Source organism: Otolemur garnettii, unplaced genomic scaffold, assembly GCF_000181295.1.
Source record: "Otolemur garnettii isolate 467f Iridium unplaced genomic scaffold, OtoGar3 scaffold00062, whole genome shotgun sequence".
NCBI lineage: Eukaryota > Metazoa > Chordata > Mammalia > Primates > Galagidae > Otolemur > Otolemur garnettii.
Genome location: NW_003852457.1, coordinates 10,587,184 through 10,605,898, shown reverse-complemented (window position 1 = coordinate 10,605,898; position 18,715 = coordinate 10,587,184). Strand labels below are relative to the sequence as shown.

Genomic DNA, 18,715 nt, shown 5'->3' with positions numbered 1-18,715 from the left:
AAGACATAAATTCTGCCTTTCTTCTCCATAAAGTCTTGTTGGAGTCTAAGTCATTTCTATCCCCCTCAGATGCTTTGTTAACACGTGTTCCTTACTACAGAGAAAATTCGTTCTGTGACAGAGATTTCACATGTCCCTGACGTTCAAAGAAAAGGTCACTTTTTTCTTTTTTTCTTTTTTGAAACAGTCAAACTCTGTTGTCCTGGGTAGTGTCATCTTAGCTCACGGCAACCTCAAACTCTTGGGCTCAAAAGATTCTCTTGCCTCAGCCTCCTCAGTAGCTGGGACTACAGGCGCTGACCACAAATCCCTGTCTAGTTTTTCTATTTTTAGGAGAGACAGAGTCTCACTCTTGCTTAGTCTAGTCTTACACTCCTAAGCTCAGACGATCCATCAGCCTCGGCCTCCCAGAGTGCTAGCATTACAGGCATGAGCCATCATGTCCAGCCTGTTTTTTAAATACTTTTAAACTTTAATTTTATGCACCTTTATTGAGTAGCTATTATAGTTAAATAGTTCTGTGAGGCACTTCTGGAGTATTCTGTTGTTATCACTCTAGAGTCTCTGTCTCTTAATTTTTATTCTATCAGTTTATATCATCCTCTATGAGATTATGAACTAGTCTCAGATACTCTCCCACTTTCTCATACTCTCCCACTTTCTCAAAGCCTTCACCATCTGAATTGGAAGTATTTTATAAATCTTCACATTTCTTCAGAGAATTAAAAACAATGTTTTTAAATGCCTCATTTTTATCTTGATAGTAAACTTTGGTAACCATTATGTCTTCATCCCCTTTAAAGTAAAATTAGAGAGAGAGGATTCTGAGAAGTTGAAGATCTTTTCAAATTTGTCACACAACTGGTACGTTCTTAGATAATAAGCTTTTTCTGATCATGAACTCACACATATGTTGTCTTACTTGACTTCCAAAATAAACCTTTTCATCAACTGGAAAGTTGTTAGATTTGTTTGAATTATGTAAGGGTAAACAACTTTTAAACCATAACATTTAACTTTTATAAAAGGTCCAAATTTTTAAGTAAAATGAATACATACATTTGTTTCGATACCTAGTGTTTGTAAAATAAAGCTAGGCTATCTTAAGTTTTTTATTAAAAAGTATTCTGGAAAAAAAAAAAGAAAGAAAGAAAAAGAAGGGCTGGGAGTACTCACCATGAAAGGCTTTGTTGGCCATCATTGAGACTTGGGGAATTTTAGGTAGTAAAACTCCCTCATCTTTCTCTCTTTATTCTGATTTGTTGAATGTAATTTTGTGAGCTTTTAATATGTATTTATGCAAAGCCTTTATTTTTAATTGTTGCTTAATAGTCCATGATATTTATATACCACCATTTTTTATTATTTATTAAGGCAATTGAGTTTTCTGGGCAGTTTTTATGAAATTTAATAAGAAAATTGATTCATTGCCCTTCTGTCTCCGCACTTACAGGCTTTGAAGTAGTTTTTGGTCAGCCACTTCAGGGATATGTGGCACAAGGGAGTGTGATGAACTAACAGTTCCTTCCATAAGCTCTGAAGTCTACTTAAGAGGCATTTAATGAGCCCTTGTAGCTGAATATTTGATACTGGTCTCTGAATGCTGCTAGATTTACAGCTCTCTTAAAAGTTGCATAATCACTTTAATAATGCTTTGCATTTCTTATTTTGACACAGTAACAGAATCTCTTTTTCTAACACATAAGACTGGCTTTTCTACTGTGTAACGCTAGATGATGTAAGACTCTTCTTGCTTTAGGTTTCTGTTATATAGTCTATCTTGAGGAAATCTATTCCAGTATTTTGTGGAAGAAAACATTATATATTATGGGGGGAGGGGTGAAATACAAACTGCTAATTAGGAGAAAAAGCTGAGAAATCAAATAAATACACAAATAATGAACATACTATTTTTATTTTTTAAAAAGATAAGCGTTTTCTGGCTGTTTAACGTAAGGATCTTTTTTAAGACAATTATATTTATTGTTTAAAAGGTATCACATTCACCTAGCTTATAATTTCAGGGGTACAAAAGTGAAAAAGCTTCAGTCACCATTTTCCTCCATGGAAGGAACCAACACACTAACACACACACTCTTATTTTTTCCTTTTTACCACAAGAATGATAGCATGTTACACAGGGTCTGACAATTAAGTTCATGAGCTCATCGTAGGAAAAGGGCCACATATCTTTTTGCTGAATCTTACTACAGTCACCTTCAAAGTACTTCCCTTGGGAAGCTATGCACCAACACCAGCTCCTAGTCCACCCTTCAGAGCAATTTTGAAACTCTTTTATTGGTATGACCATCAGAGCTTGTAATGCTACAAGGTTTGGCAGTTAACACAGTGGGACCAGTCACAAGTAACCTGGTAACATGGATAGTTTCTTTGTAAAATGGCTATGCCAGTCAACAGTGTGTTAAGTTCATGTGTGAACTTGCCACCGTGGACTTAAATTGGCAGCACTGTACAAACAAGTTGGTAAGATTTCATAACTGTGGTATATCAGTGTCTCACAGCTGTGTTTGTGTCAACATGTGGCAGTGTCTTGCTGAGTGGCGTTCATTATTGTATTTTTGTGTGCCATACCATGACAGCTATGATGGTCATTCCAGAGAAAGTGTTCCAGGATTACTCTGAAGGGTGACCTGGGAGCTGGCATTGGTGCATAACTTCTCCAAGAAAGTACTTTAAAAGTGACCGTAGTGATACTCAGCACTGAGGTATGTAGCCTTTTTTCTAAGATGAGTTTGCAAACTTAATTGTCAGACCTCATATATGTTGTTGTTAGCAGTTTATCTTGGAAATCTTATATTAGTACATAATTTCTTCTATTAAAATTCATTCATTTAAGTACACCACCACTGATGGTTTCTTTCTAGTCTTTTGCTACTATAAACAGTGCTTCTGTGAATAACCTTATCCAAAAGTAAGTTTTTATTGTGTAACTTTATTGGTAGTATGTGGTAGTTTTTTGAATTCTCCATCAGGTAAATCATATTTTCATTTTATTGAGGTCAATCCCTAGAGATTGAACTTTTTCTTTTTTTTTGAAAACTGTTTGCCTGTTTCTCCTTTTCTTCTTGACTATCTGCACATTAGACAAAGTCCCTTCTCTCAGTCTTCACGGACTAGTCTTATTCTGGGGAAGATCCTCACCAATTAGCCCAGGCAGAGATTCTGGGGCCTTTAAAACCTTCTTGCTTGTTCCTAGCAGCCCCCAGGCATCTCTAACATGATGATTTCTTGAGCATCTGAGACTGAGATGCTGAGGAGAGATGCTGAGGAGGGCATCTGAGGAGAATGAAGCTAGGTGCTCAGGCAGTCCCCATGTAAGGTAGGTCATTGGACACCTGGTGCACATCTTTCCCTTTCTAGGTAAAGCTGGTATTTGGGGTTTTTCACCTGCCTGCTCTGTACTGATCTAGAGGTTAGTGTGGGGTGACCGATAGCCAAACCACCGTAGGTACTTAGAGTTTGCGGGGTTCTATCAGTGCTCTAAGACAGGCTGGACAGAGGTCAGTCCTCTGGGTAGTCCCTGGAAATTGGGTACCTTTTTCCCTCCCTGGAAAGAATTGTGAGCTGGGGAGTTTTGTCCCTATCTGTGGAACTATGCCAGGGATAAGGGATTATGGCAGTAGAGTATCTGAATTGTCCTACTGGTTTCAGTGTAGCTGGTTTGACACTCAATTGGAGTGCAAAAGCCTCCTAAAATTTGCGGATTTTACACAAAGAGAATCTGTCCATTGAAGAGTTGTTGAATCAGTGTGTTTGTGGGGGAAGGAGAGTCCAGGGCTCCTATTCGTCCATCCTGCTGATGTCCTTTTTTCATCTTTTTTATAAGGACAATCATGCTTATATAGAGCCCCTCTTAGGTGATCCAGGATAATCTCCCTCATCACAGGATCTTTAACTTAATCACATCTGCAAAGTCTTTGTCATATAAGCTAACATTCACAGGTTCCATTGATAAGGATGTGGGCATCTTTTGGGGAGCCATTATTTACTCTACCTATGGTCTTTCACCTATTTTCCTCATCAATTGGGGAATTTCTCTTTCATTCTGGGTTATTATGTGTATCCAGCCACTTCATATCCTACAAGTACAGTGCACTTGTCCTCAAATGTTAACATACTGAAGAAATTGAAAATTTAGGTAATCATAAATTAGGGCATTATATTGAGATATGTGTAGGCCAGGTACAGTGTCTCATGTCTGTAATCCCAGCACTTTGGGAAGTCAAAGTAGAAGGATTACTTGAGGGCAGGAGTTTGAGAGCAGTCTGGGCAACATGGTAAGATCCCATCTCTACAAAAAATAAAAATCTCTGGGCATGGTGCCATGTACATTTAGTCCCAGCTGCTTGGCAGGCTCTGGTGGGAGAATTGCTTGAGCCCAGCATTTTTAGGCTGCAGTGAGCAATGATGGTACACTGCACCACCAGCCTGGCCAACAGAGTGAGACCTTTTGTCTTTAAAAAAAAAAAAAAAAAAAATATATATATATATATATATATATATATGTATAAGTAGGTTATATTGCTTTATGAATATAGGCAAGATAATGAAAAGTTGTAAAGTGTTTATCATAAAAAAATTGCACTGAGTCACTGGGTTGAGAACTACTCTAGTTCAGATATATAGATAGAGATGTATGTATGTGTATGTGTTACTTTACGTATAGATAAATGGAGATCCTGGGGCTATGAGAAATGAAGCAACTTGTTTAATCACGTGGCTAGCGCCAGGGCAGGGATGAGCAATAAGTAAGTCTTTTAGAAAAAGAAGTGGAGACAAACCCTGAAAGTTAGGACCCCAGAACTGAGGGCTTTCAGAGCAAGAATTATTGACAGCATTCACTGTGTCTCAGGAATTGAAAATGTAAGAAAGAAAAGGAATTATCCTACAAATGAGAAATAGATGAGGGAACAGAGGTTTGAAACTAGGAGAATGGCAGACTGGGAAGTTTGCTTGGAGAGTTGTTAGTTATGAACATAGATTACCCTGCCCCAAAATAGCCTTTGTCCCTCCTGCAGCCTGTGGCAAACCCCTACTCATTTTCTAAGAAATAGCTAATCTTGAGTGCATTTCACACCCTGCCTTCTTCCAAACAGAATGGGCATGGACTTGAAAAAAATTGTGAAGAGGTGAGTTCACTTTGGGTGCTTTAAGAGATGCCCTACGTCATGCCTTCTCTCTGTTGCTTTCCCCCACTCTTTAGTGTTTGTTGACCCTTATTCAGGCTGAGGGCTGAGGAAGGCAGTGGTGGGAACCACAGCACCTGGGAACTGTAGGAAGCTGGGAAGTTACTGTTCACTGTGTACAGCTTCAGTCAAGGGAGATGAGAAAATTCTAGACACGGATGGTTACATAGCAGTCTGAACTTAATGCCACAGCAACTATACCTGTGAAAGTGATTAAAATGATAGACTTTTATATTATGCGCATTTAACCACAATTTAAAAATTGAATGTAAATAAACTTTTATAACTTAAAAAATCAAAGAAGAAATATAGAAATCATAAACTTTAAAAAACATCAACATGAACCCCCTTGTTTAGAAATATAACCATCCTAACGTGAGGTGAACATTATTTCAATTTTATTCCATTCAGTACAATATTGGCTGTGGGTTTGCTGTAGATGGCCTCTATCAGTTTAAGAAATGTTCCTTCTATACCTATTTTCTTAAGTGTTCTGATCAAGAAAGGATGCTGGATATTATCAAAAGCATTTTCTGCATCAATTGAGAGAATCATATGGTCTTTGTGTTTTAATTTATTTATGTGATGTATTATATTTATGGATTTATGTATATTGAACCATCCTTGGGACCCTGGGATGAAACCCACCTGGTCGTTATGTATAATTTGTTTAATGTGTTGTTGGATTCTGTTTGCTAGGATCTTATTGAATATTTTTGCATCAATAGTCATTAGAGATATTGGTCTATAATTTTCTTTTCTTATTGGGTCTTTTCCTGGTTTGGGTATCAGGGTGATATTTGCTTCATAGAATGTGTTGTGAAGTATTTCTTCTTTTTCTATGTTTTAGAAAAGGATAAGTTATCTAGGTACTAGTTCCTCTTTAAAGGTTTGGTAGAATTCTCATGTGAAGCCATCTGGTCCCGGGATTTTCTTTTTGGGGAGATTTCTTATAGTTGATGCTATTTCAGAACTTGTTATAGGCTTGTTCAACACTTCCACTTCTTTCTGGTTAAGTCTAGGAGGATGGCATGTTTCCAAGCATTAATCTGTTTTCCTTCAGATTTTCATACTTCTGAGAATAGAGTTTTATGTAATATTCATTGAGGATTTGTTGAATTTCTCAGGAGTCTGTTGTTATTTGGCCTTTATGATTTCTGATTGATTAAATTATGGATTTTACTCTTCTGCTTCTGGTTAGGTTAGCCAAAGGTTTATCTGTTTTATTGACCTTTTCAAAAAACCAACTTTTTGATTGGTTGATCTGTTGTATGATTCTTTTGTTTTCAATTTCATTTAGTTCTGCTTTAATTTTAATTATTTCTTTTCTTCTGCTGGGTTTAGGGTTGGAATGTTCTTCCTTTTCCAGTTGCTTGAAATGTTCCATCAAGTTTTGACTTCCTCTTTTTCCATTCTCTTGAGGAAGGCTTGTAGTGCTATAAATTTCCCTCTTAGGACTGCCTGTGCAATATCCCAGATGTTCTGATAGTTTGTGACTTCATTATCATTTAGTTCCAAAAATTTGGTAATTTCCTTCTTAATCCCATCTACGACCCAGCTATCATTCAGCGTGAGGTTATTTAGTTTTCATGTTTTTGTATGAGTATGCAGATTCCTGTTGTTACTGAGTTCAACTTTTATTCTGTGATGGTCCAAGAAAATACAAAGAATGATTTCTATTCTTATAAATTTGCTGAGGTTAGACTTGTGACCTAAGATGTGATCAATTTTGGAGGATGATTCATGGACTGATGAGAAGAATGTGTATTCAGTTTTGTTTGGATGAAATGTTCTGTAAATGTCTATTAAATGCAAATGTTGATTGGTTAAGTTAAAAATTTCTTTGCTTAGATTCTTATTGGAGAATCTATCCAACACTGCCAAAGGGATGTTAAAATCTCCAACTATTACGGTGCTGGAGGAAATCAAGTTGCTCATGTCAGTTAGAGTCTCTCTTATAAATTGATGTACATTCTGGTTGGGTGCATAAATGTTAATAATTGAAATTTCATCATGTTGAGTGTCGCCCTTAACAAATATGAAGTGACCATCCTTATCGTTCCTTACTTTTGTTTGTTTAAAGCCTATTCTATCTGCAAATAAAATTGCAACACCTGCTTTTTTCTGATTTCCATTTGCCTGAATTATAGATGACCATCCCTTAACCTTGAGTCTGTGTTTATCTTTTAAGGTAAGGTAAGATTCTTGAATGCAGCAGATGTCTGGCCTGAGGTTTTGTATCCAGTCAGCCAACCTGTGCCTCTTTAGAAGGCAATTTGAGCCATTCACATTAATTGAGAGTATTGATAAGCCTGGTAGTATTTTGGGTATCGAGGTTTTTGAAAGTCCAATGGACATTTTTAATCCTTTCACCACTGTGGAAGTTGGAATTTGATCAAAAGTTTCTGAGTTTATTTTGATGGTGGAGGATTGTGCTGTTCATTATGGAGGATAGGTCTAAGACTATCCTGGAGAGCTGGTTTAGTTATGGCAAATTTCTTCAACATTTGCATGTCATTAAAGTATTTAATTTCTTGATCATAGATGAAACTCAGTTTAGCTGGATACAGGATCCTGGGTTGAAAGTTATTTTTTTTTAAGGAGATCAAAGGTCGATGACCACCTTCTTCTAACTTGAAAGGTTTCAGAAGTGCGATCTGCAGTCATTAATGTTGTAACTTATGGTTGTAAGTTATGTTTTTTTACATCTGGCTGCTTGCAGAATTTTCTCCTTCATATTAACTTTGGTGAAGCTAATTATTATGTGTCTCTGAGAATTTTTATTTGGATTGAGTTGTGCCGGTGTTCTGAAACTGTCTGCTATCTGAATTTCAGAATCTCTTAGCATGTCTGGAAAATTCTCTTTGATTATTTCATGAATCAAAGCACCTGTATCCTTTGCAGCAAGCTCATCACCTTCAGGAATTTCAATAAGGTGAATATTAGATCTCTTTGAATTATACCAGAGCTCTCTGAGAGAATGATCTATTTTTGTTCTCCACTTATTTTCCTCTTTGAGCATTTGGGAGCATTCAAAATCTTTGTCTTCATTATCAGAGATCCTTTCTTCTGCCTGCTCCATTCTGTTACTGAGGGATTCTACTGTATTTCTCATATCTTTGAGGGCTGCAAGTTCTTGCCTCAATGTGTCGAAATCTTTGGTGATGTTGTCTTTGAATTTGTTGAATTCTTGAGACATATTTTGAATTACTCCTTGAAATTCTAATTCCATCTTTACCTCCATTAATCTTATTTGCTATCCAAATTCTGAACTCGATTTCTGACATCTCAGCTATTTGTTTATGAATGGGATCTTGTGCTGGGTCTGCCATATCGTTCCTTGGGGGAGTTAATCTGCTCCGATTATTCATGTTGCCAGAGTTTTTCCGTTTATTCTGCTTCATGGTTGTTTTTCACCATTGGCTAGATGGGCAGATAAGGTGAAATTGGATTGAGAGTTCCTGGAGAGTTCCTGTGGTTAACCAGACCTTTGTCAAGGATCTAGGACTAATGACTGCAGCTTTTTCCCCTATAGCTTCGAAAAGGACCCGTACAGTATTACAGTCTGAGGCTGAGGAAACATGCTTGGTGTGGTGGGGTTAGGTGGCTCTGTCTTGTATTCAGCTGGTTCTTGTCTGATGCTAGTGGATCAGTGACTCTGGTGAAGTCTTAGCTATGGAGAAATACAAGCAACTAAGACACCCCACCCCCCTATGGACAAGAACTGGAAGAAAATCAACCCTCCCTGTTGTCACACAACCAGGGTACCACCTGAGAGGGTCCTTGGGTGATTGGCTCAGGTTAGGAGTTCCAAACCAATTGACCCAGTCAGTGTGAACTCTCAAGTGGGAGAGTTTGAAAGGTTTCCAGCAACTAGGTGGTGGAGGTCTACTAGCTGCTCAAATTTGGCTCACTCTGGTGCTCTGTGGAGTCAGAAAAGCCTGCCCAGTAGCAGAGTTAGACCAGGGGACTGTGTTTCTTTCTCCACTTTACTCGTCTTTCATGCTCAGTCACTGGTGACCCCGCAGGGCTGAGGTTCTGCTCCCTCCAATAAGCAGATAATGCTGGGGCTTTGCGTCTGTCAGCGTCAAAGGAAGGTCAATGCCCATGGCCCAGCCACTACCCTCTGTCACCAGTCCACTGGGGAAGCTGAGGCCTGCCTCAGATAATAGCCACTGGCAAGTGTTCCACTGGAACTCAGTCTAATCCTGAGGGTAACAAGTCAGCAAATGCTTTTCTCCCTCAGCCACCTTGCCTTTGCCCCGCCACTCTGCAGCACCGGTTATCCCTATAGAGTGAGTTCTGGTTTCCTCTGGCAGTCCTCAGAGTTGAGGAGGTGTCTCTCCAAGATTAGACCCCAGCGGGATCGGTCTGTTGTTGCTGAATCTTTGTGGGAAGTGATCCTGCACAGCTCCCAGGCCACTGCCACAGCCAAGGAGTTCTGGCTGTAGGAGCAGCTCCGGGAGCCGGAGCACAGGGCACATGGATCCAGCATCAGGGCAGGGGACTGCTGCACACAATTCTGGCAGTGCCTGGCGCTCGGTGACTTCAGCAAGGAGAGCTCGCAGCTTACCCTTTAATAGCATTTTTAAAAAGTTTTTTCTCTGCCTGTTTTAATCTTTTTATTTTTTTGAGACAGAGTCTCACTTTGTCGCCCTGGATAGAGTGCTGTGGCGTTATAGCTCACAGCAACCACTAACTCCTGGGCTCAAATGATTCTCTTGCCTCAGCCTCCCAAGTAGCTGGGGCTACAGACACCCACCACAACACCTGGCTATTTTTAGAGGCGGGGTCTCACTCTGGCTCAGGCTGGTCTCAAACCTGTGAGCTAAGGCAATCCATCTTCCTCGGCCTCCCAGAGTACTGGGATCTTTCTTATATTATTGACTGGCCCTGTTCTTGTTAGGTCAACTGAAACCCTAAAACTCTTGTTGAAAATTTTGATGTGTTCTTTGAGCTGTGTTTTCTTTTGCATGCTACATTTCTTATTGAGCAATTCTTATGTGTCTGTCTTTTGCATGCTGTATTTCTTATTGAGCAATTGATTAATCAGTTGCTGTACTATGTTTCTAATTAATGTTGATCTTTCTTAGGCCTCCCTCTCTCAAATTTCCTGTATATCCTCATAAAGAGGGTAAAAAAGTTCTGTACTTTCTTCTTTCTATAACATCCAAGTCTAGTTTTTTCCCCTTTCAGAGCTATTATTTAAGAGCCGTTTATCCTAATATACTTTCTCCCCTGTAGGCAGTGATGACACACCATCTTTTCTAGGTTCTTGGGGCTGTGCTCTCACTTCTGAGATTTTTGCTAAACCTCGTGCGGAAATTCTTTTGTCCATATTTCTACCAGCATTCCAGTCATGACGACTTAAGTCATCTCTAAGAAGTTTTAGTCTTTCCCTACAGCTTTCCCCTTCTGAACCTTTACCAAAATCACCCTTGATGTTCTATTCATAGCAATTGTAACTGAGTTCAAGCTCATCCTATTCATTGCAGAACAGATAGTTAAGTCAAGAGACAAGGTGTTAAGGCAAGGAAAGCAACTTTTATTGGGAGAGATGGCAACTGAGAATATGGAGGACTAATGTCCTATTAAGTTACTATGAACTTCAGGCTTTTTATGTTAAGGGAAGGGGTGCAGTTGTAAGATTTAATTAAAGACTTCAGACGTTTGGACTTCAGTGAGGGTCTGAGGAGGTTGTAAATTTCTTTGTTCTCAGTCAGTTAACTTTGAACGAGTGGGTAAGGTCATGATCTTTAACATAGATATGTTGCTTGTGTATATACTTTCCTTATCTCCACAGAAGTTAGTTTGGGGAAGGAAATAGTTATCTTCTTTCCTTTAGAGCTGAAACGCAACCTAAATTCTTCCCATAAGGAAAAAGGCTGGCTAATGCTGGCCTACTTGCAGAGCTAAGTGGAAGCTTTTAACCTAAAGGATATTGCCACAGGGGAATAGAAGCAAGATGGAGCTAGTTATGTTAAGCCTCCCTTTGACCCTTACACAGTCTATCATTTTTCTAGCTTGCTCCTTCAAATTCTCTCAGCCTCTTCCCATTACCCAGTTCCAAAGTTGCATCCACATTTTCAGGCTCTTGTTACAACTCCCCACTTCTCTGTTATAAATTTCTGTATTAGTTTGTTTGTGCTGCTATAACAGAATGCCAAAGAGTAGGTAATTTACAATGAATGGAAATTTAATGGCTCATAATTCTAGAAGCTGAGAAGTCTGGTATCAAGCTTCTGCCATCTTCTTGTAAGGGCCTTCTTACTGTCTCATCATGTAATAGAAAGCAAGAGGGTGAAGAGACAGCACAAGGGGGCTGAACTTGACTTTTAATGATGGCACCAATCCCATCTGTGAGAGTAGAGCCAAATGGTCTAATCACCTCTTAAAGGTCCCACCTCTTAATATGATTACAATGGCAATTAAATTTCAGCATGAGTTTTGGAGAGAGACAGACATTCAAATCATGAGAACTGCTTTTTATTTTCTATCAGCAGAACATTCCTCTGACTTTATTTATTTTACAGAAGAGATGACTTCCCTCTGTGATAGGGAAAATAATCATAACTTTCCTTTTCAGTGTTCAGTAAGAGCCAATATATGTTTTACTTTTCAAATGATGATGTTTTTTGCCAAAGTTTAAGTATGAAAAAAAATGAAAATCTAAATTAGTGCTTATAAATGCCCCCACATAGTTTGGTTTCATTTGTTTTTTTATTTCATTTTTAGCTACTCCCTAACAGTAAAACACTGATGATCTATTTTTTCAGAATTCTTGCAGCCGTTCCTGGAAGCCTGTAGCAACACTTTATTTTTTCGTACTTGCTCCGTGCTGCTTCGAACTCCTAAGCTTGATCTTCAAATACTAGAAAAGCTCAGTATTATTCTACAAAAACTTTCAAAAATCAAGTAAGAACTTTTTACTTCTGACTTTTTTATTGAAAGATATCTTATTGTGATCATTTAGACCTTTCTAAATCCAATACTAGTTTAACTTTGGTTATTAAATCAAAATTTCCAATATACAGATAGAGAAAATTAAGATTTGTGAACATTAATGCAATCTAAGACCACATAATAGTGACAGACTAGAATTAGAGTATCAGTCTAGAACATATAGTCGTTTCCGTAGTTCAGTTAAGCTAAATGAACTTTGAATACCACAGAGTATATAAAAGTAAGAGCAGTTTTCAGCAACCAAGTGATAATAACAGAATAAATCGTATTCATTAATCTGTAGTGCTAAAGGTGAACAGTTAAAGAGATAATAAAATGTATTTTTCAGTTTCTTATTCATGTACTAAAGTGAGTTTAGACAGTGAAAATCAAGCAAACAGAAGAATTTAAAATTATTTTAGTAACCAAATTTATTTTAGAAAACTATTTAATGGGCTTCCTACTGCCACTAATTTGGACTTCATTGTAAGAATTAAGGGCTATTTCCTCTTTCTCCTGAGTGAAATATTGATATAACCAATTTGTAAATTATGAATTAAAGGCATGGATTTTCTTTGAATCTAGTGTAGTCTAGTGTTTCCTTTGAGGCAAATCTAGACACCTTCTGACATGTAATAGTACAATTTTTGTTTTGGTTCAGCCCTATCTCCTCATCTATAATTTCCATCAGAGAAAATTTAGGGCTCGGCGCCTGTGGCTCAAGTGGCTAAGGCGCCAGCCACATACACCTAAGGTGGCGGGTTCAAATCCAGCCCAGGCCTGCCAAACAACAATGATGGCTGCAACCAAAAAATAGCCCAGCGTTGTGGCGGGCGCCTATGGTCCCAGCTATTTGGGAGGTTGAGGCAGGAGACTCGCTTGAGCCCAGGAGTTGGAGGTTGCTGTGAGCTGTGATGCCACGGCACTCTACCCAGGGGAATAGCTTGAGGCTCTGTCTCAAAAAAAAAAAAAAAGAAAGAAAGAATGAAAATGTAAGTGTTTCATCAGGCTTCAGTGTACTTGAATAGTAAATGCAATGCCTCTGAAATTTATTTGTAGATGGATCTATGTGTTCTATCTGGTACCATGCCTAGCACACTGTAATATTATTAATTGTCAATCTTATTCTCAACTGACCGCTTTGTTAGTTTTGGTCTGATACCAGTTAAACTTATCGATTGATTGTTTTCCTTTTCCTACAGACTATGTCATGATTCTCTTGTTTGTAATCAGTAACTTCTTAATAAGGCCTGTGGCTGTGTGCCTTGAAACTGCAGTAACATTACTTAGATTTGATTCTTTTTTATTTCTTAATTAAGATTTAATTCTTTTTTATTTCTTAATTAATTGGATATCTTAAAAGTAGTCACAAAGTGCAAATATATCCTTGGGCCAAAGTGTTTTACTATTTATGACTTACACAGCCCTACATGAACCCTTCTCTTCCCACCCCCCCAAAGAACACAAAGACTCATTTAGCCTCACCCCAAAGAAATTTGGGCCAAAGGACCCTAACCCACCAAAGCCCTCCAGGCAAGCTGGCCCTTACAGCCCTGTATAAAAGTGGTCTCTAACTGCCTCTGGGTGAAGACACATATCTGCCCCACCCAGGCAGGTTGCTTTCCCTATCAATAAACCTAACCTTAACTTCTTCACTTCCTCTCAGTCTCATCTCTGGGCCACTTAAACCCTTCAGTGTGTTTTGTAGCTTAAGTTCATTTCAGACTTAGGTAGAGACCTAGAATAAAGCTTGAACCAGAGCATTGGGAATAGTTGATGCTTAAGCAAGTCTTAAAACGGGTGTCTAACCCGTGAGCCACATGTAGTTCAGGATGGCGATAAATGCAGCCCAACATAAAATTGTAAATTTACTTAAAACATTATGAGATTTTTTATAGAGGACAGTGTTGTGTCACAGTGTAACATAAGATAAACCTGAGTACACTCTCACTATTTGTATACATGCGTGGCTTCAGTTTTACTCAGTTTTACTCAGTGTGTGGCTTCCAGTGTGGTGTCTTCCAAGCTCAGACAGTTGAATTGGCATCATCAAATGTTATATGTGCTCGTGGTCCCTTGGCAAGGCAGCAATTATCAATAAAATTTCAACCTACCATTGTAACAGTAGGCATTGACTGTTATTTAGAAGTCAGGAGAGTGTTTTTATTTGATTACTAAGGTGCTTCCACACCTTGGCAGCACCTCTCACATCACCTACCGGACTAATCCACCTCCACCTTGCCCTGCATTGGCAGCCAAGATAGGGAAGGGCCAAACCTTGCTTTCTATTTTCTCTCAATTCTTATAATAAAAGTAAATATAATCCCTTATCTATTTCTTTTTAATTTCAGGTTCACATGAGGGTACAAACAGCCAAATCACAATATTGGAATTTGTTAGGTAGACTCCCTCTTGTAGTTATATCCTGCACCCAAAAGGTGTACCATATATACCCTTACCTTGTGCCCATTCAGTGGGAGCACCCCAAATATCTATTATTATTTTGCTAATCCAAGCATGGCTTCTTTAATGTTTCAAAAGAAAACAGAACCTCAAAAAAGAAAAAAATTAGGGATGAAGGAAGATTGTTCAATGGAAGGTGAACAGGTAACTACTTTTTTGTTGAGGCAAATAGTAAGGCACTCTGTTTAATTTCTAGGGAATTTGTACAAGTTTTCAAAGACTATAATATGAAAAAGCATTATATGCAAAAACATGTGGCCAGATTTGATGAGTATGAAGGATTGTGTTGTAAGAACAAAATACTGGAACTGAAAAAATTCTGTTTTCTCAGCAAAAATTTTTATAAAATGTTACAGCTCAAACAGATTTCACTATAGAAGCTAATTATGTGGTAGCATATTTAATAGCAAAAAATAAAAACCATTTACTGATGGTGAATTTATTAAGCAATGTATGGAAAGCTAGGCGGATATAATTTGCCCTGAATAAAAAGGGGTATTTTTCTGCAATCCTAGCACTCTGGGAGGCTGAGATGGGTGGATTGCTTGAGCTCACGAGTTTTAGACCAGCCTGAACAAGGGTAAGACCTCATTTCTATTAAAAATAGAAAAATTAGCCAGGCATGGTAGTGTGTGCCTGTGGTCCCAGCTACTTGGGAGGCTGAGGCAAGAGGATCACTTGAACCCAGGAGTTGAAGTTGCTGTAAGCTATGACTCCAAGGAAGTTGGAGCAACAGAGTAAGACTCTGTCTCAGAAAAGGGGTGGTATGGATATTTCTAAAATCTGTTTCTCACCGGACTACAGCCAGGCAAATTAAAGAAATTGGAAAGTCTATTGAAAGAAATTTGGATAAAGTTACTAATTTAAAATTTTATGCTTTGGTAATGAATAACAGTGATGCTACAAATATAGCTCAGCTTGCTATTTTTATTAGTGATATTGATGATGAATATAATGTCACTGAAGAAATGGCTTCCTTAGTGCCATTAAAAGGCACAACTAAATCAAGAGATTTATATGAAGCAGTAAAAAATGTTAACGTGATTTTCTTTGTCTATTTTCAATATATCTGGTATAGTTACTGATGCTGCTCCAGTGATAGTTGGTAAAAGAGAGGGACTTGTAAAATTAAGAGAAGACAATGGACGTGTTGCCCAAAATTCACGTTTTATATCATTGTATAGTACATCAGGAAAATTTATGTGCAAAAGCTTAAAAAAATGGATAACATCATGCAAATTGTCATCGAGACTAAATTTCATGCCAGGTGTGGTGGTTTATGCCTGTAATCCTAGCACTCTGGGATGGTAAGGCAGGAGGATTGCATGAGTTCAGGAGTTCAAGACCAGCCTGAGCAAGAGCAAGACCCTGTTTCTACTAAAAAATAAAATAAAATAGAAAAACTAACTGGACATTGTGGCGGGTACCTGTAGTCCCAGCTACCTGGGAGGCTGAGGCAAAGGGATCACTTGAGCCCAAGAGTTTGAGGTTGCTGTTGGAGTACAAAGCCAAAGCATCTATCTAGGGCAACAGAATGAGACTCTTGTCTCCAAAAAAAAACAAAAACAAGACTGTGGATTTCATAAGGGCCAAGGGATTAACTCATCACCAAGTCCAGAAGTTCCTTAAAAGTATTGATGCTGACTCTTCTAACATTATTTACTTTTTGGTAGTAAGATGACTAAGTCCAGGCCAAATATTGATAAGATTTTATGATTTGCGGCATGTTATCAAGTTGTTTATGGTTATCAAAAACCAAATTTGTACCAGAACTTGATGAAAACTGGCTTACAGATTTAGCATTTTTTAGTAGATTTAACTGTTCATTTAAATAAGTTAATCCTGTGTCTTCAAGGTGAAAACCAGTTTATCAATACAGTGTTTCAAACCAGAACAGTATTCCAACTAAAACTGACATTATGGCACGCTCAAGTTAAGGCAAACAATTTTATGCATTTCAACATGGCTAGCCACAGGCCCATCTCATAATATATGCAGCCTTGCTTTTTGATTTGATACAAGAATTATTTCCAAGAAAATAATATTTTGGTGCATTGTGACTCCATTTTCAGGCAATATAACTTCTTTGTTGAGACTATTCCAATTTTCAAATGGAATGCATAGAGCTGCAATCTGACATTCAACTTAAAGAAAAATTTGATCATGTCTCTTTATTGGACTTTTTATAGGTTCTGTCTTCCCAGAGACAAATATCCCTCACTTCACAATCATACCTTATTCATGTCATTGCATTTTGGCAGGACTTACATTTGCAAGTAACTATTTTTAATAATGAAGTACATTAAGAGTAAAATTAGAACTAAAATATCTGATGAGCACCTTGAGAACTCTGAGAATTACAATTACTTCCATCAAAGCAGATATTGCTGCATTAGTTTCTCAAATACAGTGTCAGATATCCCACTGGTTTTATGTTTCCCACTTTTCTTTTATAATACAAATACAAAAAAACCAAAGACATTTTATTATTTAGATACATATATATTCTATATTAGTGATTGCAAGGTGCTCAATGATTTTAAAAGACTCTGAACAGGCCACTGCATTATTAGGATTATTAAGTGAGGACATTTCTGCTTGTCTGTGATGGCAGATACCGTGAAAACTATGCACACATCTTTTCTTCTGCTTCTCAGCTGTTGTTAGTGTATTTAATTTGTGGCCAAGACAACTCTTCTTTCAATGTGGCCCAGAGAAGCCAAAAGGTTGAACACCCTGTCTTAAAGCTTTAAAACCACAAAGATACAAATCTTTTTTATTAAAGGATGGTAATAAGGTTATTTGATCATTTTTCCCAAGAAGTAAATATATCTAGAAAAAGAAATAAGACATATGTTATAAGATTTTATTTTGATTGATTGAAAATGCTGACTGATTATTAAAAAGAGGATAGTTGAAGTATTTTGGAGCCAAGTTGAAAGATAAGCCAATATTCTGCTACTTTAAAAAAACCCTGCTTGAGGCCAGGCATGATGGGTCATGCCTGTAATCCTAGCACTCTGGGAAGCTGAAGTGGGTAGATTGCTTGAGCTCAGGTGTTCAAGACCAGTTTGAGCAAGAGACCCTATATCTACTGCAAATAGAAAAACTAGTGGGTGTTATGGGAGACACCTATCATCCCAGCTGCTCAGGAGGCCGAGGCAAGAGGACTGCTCGAGGCAAGAGGACTGCTCGAGCCCAGGAGATTGCAGTTGCTGTGAGTTATGATGCCATGGCACTCTAACTGGGCAACAGAGTGAGACTCTGTCATACATAAACACATACATAAATAAATAAATAACCAACCAACCCTGATTACTTAAATTAAGATGATAAAATATTTGACTCTTTTTTAATCTATGAAAAATAAGTTTTCTCAAGCTGAATAAGGTACAGTTTTCAAGATTATAAAATGTTTCTTCTTTTCCTCCAGGTGCTTTTCTACTTGAGGCCCATCTCATAAAACCTGTTTTGTTTGTCTTTTAGTTCTCTATTTTATCCACTATTTTTAAAAACCAAATGCCACTTTCTCACAATTACATAAATTATCTCTCAGTGTCATTACAGATAACATTATAGATAACGTCCCTATGTGTGTGTAATTAAATTATGTACTCATTCTTTTACAGGAGTAATAAGAAGCTCTTTGAACTTTTTACAATTCATCTGATGCTTCAAGAAATACAAAGGACAACCCATCCAGAGCATGCCTTTCTCTGTATTAATCTAAACTCAACTCTGTTCAACTTGGGTTTAACAAAATGCAACTCGGTAGTCTCCAGTGAAAACCATTAGGCTGGCTTATTTTTTAATATATATCTGTTGCTTATTTGTGAAAATGTAAAAATCACCAAAGTAACTAAAATTCTACCAAGTAAATTTATCAGTAGCATCATTTATCATGAAAGTTAGAAAGGGTTGGGTTTTTTTAACTTTTTAAATGAAATCTATAGAAACTATGGCATTTTTGAAATGTTTCAGTTCAACTAAGGTTGTACTAATGGACAAGATGGCATTTCCAGAATTTATGATAGTGGGATTACTTTTTGTGAAAGTATTTTAGGAAAATTCTTTCTTAAAGTTATGTGATTATTTGGAATAAA

The 18,715-nt window shown here is 37.7% G+C and overlaps 1 protein-coding gene across 2 annotated transcripts in view; it reads left to right on the top strand.

Annotated features, from left to right (window-relative positions):
* CCDC138 (coiled-coil domain containing 138) overlaps positions 1 to 18,408 on the top strand; it is a 128,345-nt gene extending 109,937 nt beyond the window's left edge. The window contains exons 14-15 of one of the 2 annotated variants that reach the window (XM_003792897.3): positions 11,984 to 12,122; positions 18,242 to 18,408. In XM_003792897.3, the coding sequence (XP_003792945.1) occupies positions 11,984 to 12,122; positions 18,242 to 18,407 (305 nt within the window). In that variant the 3' untranslated portion in view covers position 18,408. Of the gene's footprint in view, positions 1 to 11,983; positions 12,123 to 18,241 lie in introns of those variants that run through there. The other variant, XM_023514936.1, reaches the window with a different exon arrangement.
* The last annotated feature ends 307 nt before the right edge of the window (positions 18,409 to 18,715 follow it).